Source organism: Pterocles gutturalis, unplaced genomic scaffold (assembly GCF_000699245.1).
Source record: "Pterocles gutturalis isolate BGI_N339 unplaced genomic scaffold, ASM69924v1 scaffold53090, whole genome shotgun sequence".
NCBI lineage: Eukaryota > Metazoa > Chordata > Aves > Pterocliformes > Pteroclidae > Pterocles > Pterocles gutturalis.
In genome coordinates this window covers 1-11,241 of record NW_010145348.1, presented here as the reverse complement: position 1 = coordinate 11,241, position 11,241 = coordinate 1, and the positions used below count along the sequence as shown (strand labels likewise).

Genomic DNA, 11,241 nt, shown 5'->3' with positions numbered 1-11,241 from the left:
TGTATATATATATATATTTTTTTTTTTAAATGTGTATCATCTTGTTTTTCTGCAGAGAATACCAGAGGAGCTAACCTTAGATGCCTTACTAGAAATGAATGAGTCAAAGGTGAAAGAAACAATGAAGAGATGTGGTGCCAGAGACGAGGAGTGCTCCAGACTCAATGGGGCACTGAGCTGCTTACGGAAGGCAACTGAATCAGGTACAGCCTGCCTTATTGTTCTATGGAATTAGTTCTCAACAATCCAGCCCCAATCCTGCTTCTCTTCATATGAGACAATCTGAAAAATCCTCTAGAGAATGTCTTTGGGTATATTCTGTAACCCAGGATCAGGTTTTAGCTCTTGGATGTACATGAAGTTGCAGTGATCAGACGCATCTAGAGCTATGGATTGGATTTGGTTCTGACAGCATGTCAAATAAATAACAAAATGGAAATAAATGTATGTAGAAATATCCTCTCTTACTCAGTAAACTACATCCTTATTCCCTCTCTGTTGTTGTGTCTAACGCTCCAATTATCCTCCATCATTCAGCACACATATCCTTGACCTAACGAATACAGCCAGATTTCTTGTAGGCAATCCTCTCCTCAAATACTGCTAGCTCAGAGAGAAGGTGTAATTCTCTTTGGCGTTTCTTTGCTCAGAAGCCTGAGTATTGTTCAGCTCAATGCTTTGGAAGAGAAGAACATTGTTCTGACAACCCCCTATCACTGCGTAGCTTCTGGTGTGCCAGTTGATTCACTTCTCTTTAAAACTGCTTGCCTCCTGCTATCTTTCTTTGACTGCTGACATTGATAGAATCAGTAGCCACATTCCAAGAGCAGATTCAAGAGCTAGAAAGAACCCTGATTTACCCTGAAATTATGGAAAGAAAGGTACTGTGTAATTAGAAATGTGTTTGTTCAACATGCAAATAGATCTGACCAAGTTATTTAAGATCAGTCAGACTCAAGATTCCCAGAGTGCTGTTTCACCATCTTCCTGTCACCCTCCCCAGGCTGCTTTCAAAGGCACTGTAAAATCTGTTTGCCCAAGAGTGGTTCTCACAGCATGCTGGTACTAACGTGCACCAGGTCTTTCTTTGTAGCAGTTATCAATCTGTCACTGAAAGGTGATGTTTCCTGTTGGTATTATGACACTCCATACCATTTGCAAATCACAAAGATTAGTTAATGGAAAAGTCAGCAAACAGCTCAGTTTCATATTTCCGTTTGTCTAATCTTTCTTGTCCTGGACTGTCAAATATTTTCCATCCATACTGTGGCAAAACCAGCCATTGCAGAAGTCATGGCATTCACTTGCTATAAAGAAATTATAATTTTTAAAATCCAGGAGTATCATGTCTTTTCAACCACTGACTGGTCAACAGGACACCAGGGCCTGAAGCTTTGATTTAGGTCATTAGGGACATACTTGAAATTAAGACAGAGAGTTATCCTGATGAATTAAGCTTCTGAAATTATGCCAATAATCTGTGCCTTCTTGCTTTGCTGCCTGCAGGTGTTTGCACTTTTCTTTCCCCCATTTATACCCAGAATTCGTCCGCAAGCTGTTCTGGACCATTCTGAACCACAGTGCTAAGCATTGGAGAAGGCAGTGCAGGGCTCCACCAGCGATCCAGCAGGATGTGGTGGTTCCCTTTTGTCCAGCTGTCTGTCCCTGGTGCAGCTCTAGCTAATATAGGCTGAACAAACCCAGCAGCTCTGTAACTGAACAGCAGTGCCCGGTGCTCTGGGTCAGGTGAGCTCTGGGCACTCGGTGGCCTTTCTCGGTTTGAGTGGTATTGAGCAGTTCTGGTGGCTAATAGAAAATAGTTTCCTCTTTTTACCAAAGACCAGTCTAAAGCAGACAGGTGAGAGGCTGGAAGTACAGATTTGTCTAAGCAGACTGGCACCAAGTCCGCCCAGGCTTGCAGCGGGATGTGGGTGCCTGTTTGATGTAGGTATGTGTACCCCAATTCTTCCGTAGGGCCGCAGACTGTTAAAACTCAGCCCCTCTTAGAACGCAGGACCTGATTTTAGCTTTTGAGATACATAGCTACAGCCAGGAAAGAAGGGTAGTTCCTGCCATTCTTGTTTTAAAGGTTACTTTACCTGATGTCTTTACCTTAGATGGGTGTTGGGGAGGAGAAATGAGGCTTGCACCTGGGCTAGGTGCAAAGCAGGGGAAACCCACCTTATAGCCCAAAGCAGCGTGGGGGGGTATGTGTGCATACGTTGGCTTTTCTTTGTAATCAATCACTAACACAGCTACGGTTGGTCAACAGGTGGGGAGTTAAGAGATGATGTGCTGGTGAACCTTTCCGAGGCACGCCGAGAGAGCACCTCTGCAAACACGATGGAATCCCCCTGCTCCTCTGCACCTGCATGGACTCCCGCTGCACTACACCTTCCCAAGGGCGGCAGCCAGCAGGCGCGCTCCGTGTCAGTATCTACAGTCCCACCTGCGGATCCTCTTGCTTCCAGTTACGGACCTTCTATCTATGCAGAAAACCTCCTGGACCCTTTTGCGTTCCCCGCACACAGCGGAAGGTTAACGCCAAGGACTCCTCACAGCATCACCATCACTCCACCAACCACTCCTCAAACCAAGAGGCGACATAAGTTGAAGCCACCACGGACTCCTCCTCCCCCTTGCCGGAAGGTTTTTCAGCTGCTACCTAACTTTCCAACCCTCACAAGGAGCAAGTCTCACGAATCACAGCTGGGAAACAGGATAGATGAAGTTCCGCCCATAAAGTAAGCCTGACACCTCCTCCTTCCCCACGGGCACAGGGGGGCTGTGTTCATGCCAAACATGTGCAGCGCTCCCGTTTGACGCTGTGACAGAGCTGGTGTCCAGGTGCCTTGTCATGGTGTCACTGTAGTCTGAGAATCTCTGTCAGTGGGATATTCTACAACAACCACAAAACCCACTGTTTAATAGTGTACTTTACTTGAGATTTATTTGAATTTATTTGAAAGTGCACTTGCTGGGGAGGCTGGGATGGCTGCTGCTATTAAAGGACCCCAGCCAGTTCTCCAGCATCTAGCAGCCAGTTCCATTCTCTTCTGTCCTTAAGTGTTCCTCACAGTTCAGGTGGCTGCTATCCTTTTATGTTCTTAAGATGTATTTTAGCCGCTATTGTGAGCTTTAAAACACATTTACTACTGTATAGACAACTATAGCTCCATGAAAAGACAAACGGTCTTGGGCTACGTCTTTTTTTTGACTGATGCAGGCTTTGAGATATGCTTTTTATATGGAGGTAGGATAGAAGGTGTTAATCTAACATTCAACTCATAGTTGCAACTGGGAAAAAAATGTGCCTTCCAAGGACTCTGGCTGTCCCTAAACATGACAGAGATTAGGCTAGTATACAAGTTCTCTGGCAGGCACGGGATTATTACAATTTACCCTGACTCTCGTACACTTCACTGCCAGGCTGGAGCGGGAGCTCTACCCAGCAAAGTCTACCACCTGTAGGCAGGAAAATATTGGCTATGCAGCAACTTCAGGAGCCTGTGCAAAACCAGAGATGTTTGTAAACCCGACATCACATGCTGCAGGAAGGAGTTTCTGCTCTAGCAAAGTGTGTATCCTGTCACATGAATATGAATGTCTAAAAACACCTTTTTTTTTTTTTTTTTTTTTCTCTAGGTTCGGTAAGAGATTTTTACAGGGCTGCCCTCATTTCATTGCTGAGAGAGAAGAACCTGTCCCTGTCACCTATCTGTTGATCATCCCCGTGCAGCCCCTGGAGGTCCTCAATCGGGCCTCCTGTCCCTGAGTTTCTGTTAACTTTGGCCCGCTGGAGAACTGCAGGATGTTTACACGGTCTTTTTTTGTACCTGGTATTTCTTCATATGACAAAAGCAAGGAAAAGGAATACTGATGTTTAAAGGGTTAAAGCAAGGATTTGGGGTGTAATTGCTTCTCTGTGGCTTCAGACAGCTGTTATTGGTGCCTCTTGATACTGGAAATAACTTTGTGTCTAACCATTTGGTGTCTTTGGATATTTGTTGCCAAGTGTGTCTATAATGAAATTAGCTGCATGCAACCTTCTGAGAAGTGCTTCAGCGTGTGCTTAAATGTGGATTGCTTCCCCTGATGTTGATGAGTCTGTTCACACGTTGAAGCCTCACAGGACTAGGACTTTTGTTTTTATCCAGTAACATATCAATGCTATTCCGGCTATCCCGATGAGCCTCTGGGTGTCTGACTCCTAGACATAACCTGTAACCTTGGAAGCTGACATAAAGGGATATGGGCATCCTGGAAAGTGGCTCATCTTCTTGTAAAGTAGAAAAGTCCAAGTAAGGACATTATAGCACCACACATATATCTAATTCCTTTAAAACAAGAATCACAGAAATTATTTTCAGAAATGAAAAAGTATAGAAAGAAAATTGTAGAATGAAAATGAGAGCAGAAATCTGAGCATTTCTCTGTGGAGAGTGATACAATTTATGCAATAAATAAAAAAGGCGTTAGAATAAATTCAAATAGAAATGAAGAACTTTGCTGCTTCTATGAATTGGTCATATTGTCTGTTTTAAAATCTTTACTGTAGGCTCTTGTAATTCAATTCCAAATTTTGTTACATTGGTTAGGACTCCCCAGTAAGGGTTTAGAGATCTTAACTGACGTTAACAGCCATCTTAACTGTTGTATTATGATGAATTCAGATGACTGTGCATTTGGTTGGCCACACTAGATCAGCAATATTCCTTGAAAAAGCAACTAGCTATTCCAGCTTATTCTAAAATGCTGAAGACCACTGAAGACCTTTAAAAGTTCACAGGAATAATGATAAAAGAAGAATTTGGTGCCATCTAGGGTCAAAGAAAGAGAGTGTCTTTTTTAAAGCATTGACAGTGTCCAGCCTTGAACCTGTCTGTGTTGATGCCTGCAGATTTGAGTTTTCCCCAGATTTGCAATATGGCTATAGTTTTTATTCAGGAAATATGCCAGAATCTTAGTATTTGAGAGTTTTGGGGAAGTTATGTGGTATAAGCACTGGAGTGCTGGATGGGCATTTTAGAGTCTAGGTCTCCCCTTCTGCACTTATCAGCTGGCTAAGTGATCTCACACAAATCTTTTTATTCTTCTGAGTCACACTGGCCCTGTCTATAAAATAGAGATGATAATTTTAAGTGTAAAAGAAAATTCTGAAATCTACTGACGCTGCGTGAAAACTGGGTGATGGTATTTCTGGTAACCAATTGGGAGTAAAGTCTTCCCACCTCAAGAATGGCCCAGACCTAGTCAGATGGACTTCTGTAATCCCTAAACGTAAAACATCATGATTTAAGAAAAAGCAGGAAGAATTACGATTCCACCACCAAATCTTATCTTACATTGCCTCCATATGAAAACAGTCAAAGAGTAGTCTCTGGTAGCAGCTTTAAAGCAGAAGGCAAACCAGTCTCAGCTGGGCTACTAGCTGTGCCATGGCTGCTCGTCCTTATCTGTGACAGTCATCGCTTTGTTTCTGTCTAGACTGGTAAGCAGGCTTGTGAGTAATGCCTCCCTAAAACATCCTTTTGTTCTCCATCAGAGCCCTCCCAAGGATCCCCTCAAATGGTACGAAGAGACTTTGGCTTAGCTGTAACACACAGGTAAGCAGCACTTACAGAACAAGTGAGAAGTCTTTTCCCCACCACCACTCGACCTTTTCAGAAAGCACTAAAAGGGTTCAGCCTGTCTGTAACTCCTTACAAACGTTAAGCTTCCTTTAGACACTAGTTAACATCATTTTCCCCTCTTGTCTCTACTTAGGTTCTCTACTAAGTCTTGGTTATCTCAGATTTGCCAAGTCTGTCAGAAAAGCATGATGTTCGGGGTGAAGTGTAAGTACTGCAGGTAAGCACAGAGTGATGATCTTTTCCAGAAGAACTTTGCATTTGATCCATTAGTGTGCCAGTGACACGTATCTCTTGCTGTGATGCACTCTTAGCAGTGGCATTGTTTTTTTCAGCCAGCTTCTGAAGTGGCAAAGGGATGCTTTGGCACAGCCTATACCTGGGTTGGCAGTGTGACATGTGGATGAATCTAATTTATTTCCCTGCCACAGGCTTCCTACCTGAGCATGGGCAAGTCTTGTAGTGGGAGCTGGGTACTTAAAAACAGAGAGGATTTTAGTTTTTGTTTGTCTGCCTGGGTTGTTAGTCCCCAGCACTGAGATGTTAGTGCTTCACTATGGCTGGATGGGAGTTCGGGAGGGTAACTATAGTAAAAACAAATGAGATGCTAAGATATGTACATGGCTGCCATTAGCCTAATGACACACAGAATAGGATTCTTCATATGAATGCTGCTGCTTTGGGGCCTGAGCATTCCAGAACTCCCTCTGAGATTAGCATAAGAATTACAAATTAAGGGTAGGCTTCCTCTTTTTGGAAAAGAACAAGTTCCTATTTAAAATGTAATGTTTCTTTTTCAGATTAAAATGTCACAACAAATGTACTAAAGAGGCACCTGCTTGTAGAATATCCTTCCTTCCCAGTAAGTAATTTTCTACAAATTTGTAGCATTTCAATGTAATTGACAGTCTCACAAGAATAAAAAGTCTGATTAAAGCTCTTTTCTCCTTTCAACCTGTTTTTCAGTAACAAAAATAAGAAGAACAGAGTCTGTCCCTTCTGATATCAATAATCCAGTAGACAGACCAGCAGAACCACAATTTGGAACTCTTCCCAAAGCACTAACTAAGAAGGTACATGGTGACTGAAGTGAGTCTTGTGTCTGTAAGTCACTGAGGAGCTGCAATAAGGAGTGTAGTGGTTATTACGTTCGCCTCACACGCGAAAGGTCCCTGGTTCGAAACCAGGCAGAAACAGAAGTTTTTGGGGATTTTTGGGGTGTTTTTAAAGACCTGTGTCCATCCCATCACGAGTGGGTCCCCCCGAAGTCATAACATCTGGTGTAAGGAGAGGTGGCAGCAGTGTCTTGCTGGTTGGAGCAAGATTGGCACCTTGAGCTTTCACTTTGCGAGCAGACTTTGATACGTGACATTTTCTCCTGGTAAAACACAGCTCCAGCTGCCTACTCACTTAGAAAAACTATGCTATGATTGAGGCCAGGGACAGCTTTCCTCATTGAGGGGAATTCTTTCTTTTTATTGTCTCCTCATGAGTGACTTTCTTTGCTTTGCAGGAGCATCCACCAGCAATAAACCATCTGGACTCTAGCAGTAATCCTTCTTCTACAACCTCATCCACACCATCTTCTCCAGCACCTTTCCAGTCTTCCAACCCGCCCAGTGCAACGCCTCCTCCCAACCCATCTCCTATGGGCCAGAGGGACGGACGATTTAACTTCCCAGGTAAACTTAAATTTTTCAGGAGCCCTCTGCCAAGACCAGAAAGGCCCCTGTGCAAGCAGAGGCTGACCAAGAATTCATAGGTCGTTGCAGGTTTCTGAGTACATGGTTGTGTCTTAAGCAAGGTGTGAGGGTGTATCTTGTTACCTGATAAAAGAAGACGGTCTGTTCTTAAAAGTTTTAAAGTGGTATCAGCAAGATACCTTTGCAGGAGACAAATTACTGAGGAGTGCTGGCACCTTTCTTAAGTGTTTTGATCTTTCTATTTCCTTCTTTTTTGAAAAGGACTAAGAAAAAAAAAAGTATATATTCTTTCTCCTCCCTTTTCTGATTGTATTGTAAAATGCATGCTGCCTGCTGTGTTTGGTCACAGGTGGCTCTAAATTATGAGTTGATTGCTAAAGCAAAATGTGAAAATGAGAGCTGGGGTGAATGACTTTACCAGTCTTTTCCAAGATAACCACCAATCAACGCTCATTTTTAAACCACTGACACACACATGGTGGAGAGGAATTTACCCTACATACTTTGCAGATTGAGGACCCAAATGCGCAGTCGTTACCAAAGCCGATAGAGGCAAGGATCTCTGACAAGGGCAGAGATTTTTAATGCCTTTGAGCTGGAAATGAAGTCACTTGCTGCTCACTAGCTGCTACATCTAGCCTTCCACGTTGCTGTATTTCACATCTAGCTTTTGATCTGAGTGAAGGTTGCTGTTTTAGGCTCAAAAGGAGCAGCAGCAGAGACAGTTTAGTACAGGGCTACTGCAATTTGTATTAGGACATACTGTTCAAATTCACTGAAATGAAAAAAATGCTTGAAAATGGTTCATGAGCTTCAGCTTCTCTGAGTGCACCTCTGGAAAGGTGAAGATGTGAGAGAGCTCTGGACCAGCAGCTTTACCCAAGCCTGCCTTCCAGCATCTCCGGGTTCTCTACATTTCCTTCTGCCACTTGAATTCTGAATGGGTTGTTTTCCCACCAGACTGTTTGCTTATTGGTAACATAGCTTTCATTTGATAAGCATCGTCTGTCCTAGTCTTCCGAAAATGCATGTGCTGAGATTCACCCCCTCCAGCAGGCTGATAATCTACTAATCTGTTTCCCAGCAGCGGGTCGGGACTAATTCGTTGAATGCATATGGGGCACTTACTGATGATCCTCTAACTTGTGTTCTTTTTTTCTCCTGGTAATTTTTTTTTTGCTGTCTTTAAAAAAAAATAAAAATTAAAAAAAGCTGCCTACTACATTCAGCATAGACAACAATTTATCTTCCCAGGTGAGTTGATTGTTTTAATTTACTAACGAGCTTCTGCTGCCAAAAAATGACTTGTTTGTAAACTTCTGCATGCTGCCCAAGAACAATAATTCTGCTTTAAAAAAAAAAATCTAAAACAATTAAAACTTTCTCTTATCTTGGTATATAATTCAGGCCTCTCTCTCCTAATGGAGGTAATGATGTGATGATTTACACACTAAGATGAAACTTCGAATACTCAGTTGTAGAACAGCAGCTTTCTGCTGTGGGATCCTGTACGCAGCCAGGTTCTTTCTTTCCAAAGGCTGGCTTCCAGGGTGACATACTTGGCGAGAATAAATGGCCACTGTCGGTTCACCTCTGTGAAGGGAGGCTCTCGCCTGTGGGGTTTAAGAATGATGCCCCACTGTTCATACTGGGTTTGCACGTGCAAACGCTTTCTCAGTCAGCTGTTCATGAACCCTCAGAAACAGCGTGTTTGTTTCCAAAGTGAGAAGTGATGATGTGGGATGCCAGGTATAGAGGGTTTATTCTGGGTTTTGGAAGGATTTGGAACCCAAGCTTTGTTTTCTGTGCACTGGTGACACTGGGCAGACTGGGTGCAGTTGGAATACATGGCCTGCAGTACAGCTGAATGGAAACATCCCAGTTCTGTGAGGATTTCAGTATTTCAGATTGTGCAAGGCAATGTGAAGGCACGTGAGCAGTTCACAGACAAGGACTGACCTTGAAAGTCATTACAGATAAGCAGGTGAATGGGAAAAAGACTGGGCTTGGTCAATACAGGGGCATGGAGGTACTAGGAAAGATAAGGACAGTTTTAAATGAAGAGAAGTATAAAATCATACGGGCTGTGGTTGGGTTTACTTTAAAATTCCTGAATAAGAAGCAAATAATCACTATTGCAATGTTAAAACTTCCAGTCTGTAAGAGATTAAAGTGTAAAATTTGTATCATAAATGCTTCTACTTTCCCAGAAATTCCCAGTCCGGCGCAGATAGCACAGCCTCCAGAAACAGCTGCAGACACTAAGTAAGTATAGTTTCAAATTCTTTAATTTGCACCATTTTACCTGATAGTCTTCAGATCAGTCTGAAAGAGCTATGTCGTGACCAAAACTGAACTTATCACCTAAGAACTCATGGGATAATTTCAGTCATCAAGGGTGATACTGGTATTCCCAGTTTTATAAAGCCGAATATTTACTGTAAAAGGGACAGTAAGAAGTCCCTGCCTTTAATACCTAGTTATGGCTATGTGTGCATTCCCAAGATCAGAAAGATTCGATGAACTAGAAGTTACAGAGTTCTATGATTTAAAAGAGCTGACACACTTAGCTGCAAGCAAGCGTCTTTTTCAGGGTTTGAATTGTAAGGCATGCAAAAGATTTCAGCCCACACTGCCAGCACTGCCAACTGCTTCTCCACTGTGGGTGTTCCAGTAGTAGCCATAGAGGCTACTGCTACTGGAACACATCGAAATAATGCAGCCGTGCCGCTGCCAGATCAATTCCTGCCACTTAATCACTGAAAATCACTTCAGAGTCTTTGTCCCTTGTTTGCCAAAGCAAGCTTAGAAAGCCCTTATCTGGTCAGTGGAGCAGTAATTGTATTTTTCTCTGACCTACTCTAGTGCTATCAAGATCTGTCCCCTACTTGCCTCTTTCCACACCACTCATGGCACCTGGAGCAGCCCACTTTCCTAACTCCAGTGGCTATGCAAACGTTATTTTCACTGTAAACTTGTCTTCTCTTCTTAGTGCTGACCAACAGCCTGACACAGATGGAGTTGAATGTGAAGCAGAGGTAGGTTTTCTGGTTTTCCCTGTTGCACAATCTGAAATGCCCCGCTGGAAGTGTAGTAAGAGGGTTGTGGCCCTGGAATGATGAGAGCAGACCAGCTGTGCCTCACCTCAGTTCCGCTGAACTGTTTGGACTGCGAGGATCTCAGCTGAGGATCTGTGGTTTCTGTAATGAGGCTGAAACACCAATGTCCTCGCCTGCACGCACTGCCGTACAGATCTATGTCTTCTTGTAGCCTTCTGAGAGGCTTGGTCCTGTGAGGTGCATTTCTGGAGCTGCAGTCAAACGTGTCCGTCCAGCCCCCTGAAGTTCTCCCCCAACAGCCTTTGGGGCTGGCTGGTAGGCTGCTCCTGCCCCTCAGGTGAGGCTCTCAGCAAATGCTTCCCTTCTCTTCTTGTAAACAGGTGGAAGAACCAGAGACTAATAAATCAGAACCTGAAGATGATGAGGATGAGGTGGAGGATTTGCCAAACAGACGGCCGCACTTGCAGGGGATGATCTATCGCAAACCCAGCCAGACCAGCGTCTACCTGCAAGAATGGGACATCCCCTTTGAACAGATCGACCTGGGGGACCCCATTGGCCAAGGACGATGGGGGAAGGTTTACAAGGGAAAATGGCATGGGGAGGTGGCCATCAGGCTGCTGGAGATCGATGGGAACAATCAGGATCATCTCAAGCTCTTTAAAAAGGAGGTGATGAACTACAGACAGACCCGGCATGAGAACGTGGTACTTTTCATGGGAGCATGCATGAACCCTCCTCATTTAGCAATCATTACCAGGTAAGGATACAGCATCTTTGAATTTTTTTTTGTTTTTATATATAAATATATATCAAATAAAATACATAGATAATATTTATTTTTATATA

The 11,241-nt window shown here is 43.5% G+C and overlaps 1 protein-coding gene across 1 annotated transcript; it reads left to right on the top strand.

The window, feature by feature from the left end:
• Nucleotides 1–55: 55 nt before the first annotated feature.
• On the top strand, nucleotides 56–11,152 carry KSR1 (kinase suppressor of ras 1; the record flags this gene model as incomplete). Its single annotated transcript, XM_010085336.1, has 12 exons — nucleotides 56–203; nucleotides 2,273–2,744; nucleotides 3,646–3,650; nucleotides 5,546–5,606; nucleotides 5,767–5,850; nucleotides 6,431–6,492; nucleotides 6,597–6,703; nucleotides 7,144–7,312; nucleotides 8,546–8,587; nucleotides 9,544–9,598; nucleotides 10,326–10,371; nucleotides 10,773–11,152. Coding segments are annotated over exons 1-12 (1,592 nt in total), but the record flags the coding sequence as incomplete, so codon positions are not given.
• Between the last annotated feature and the right edge of the window lie 89 nt (nucleotides 11,153–11,241).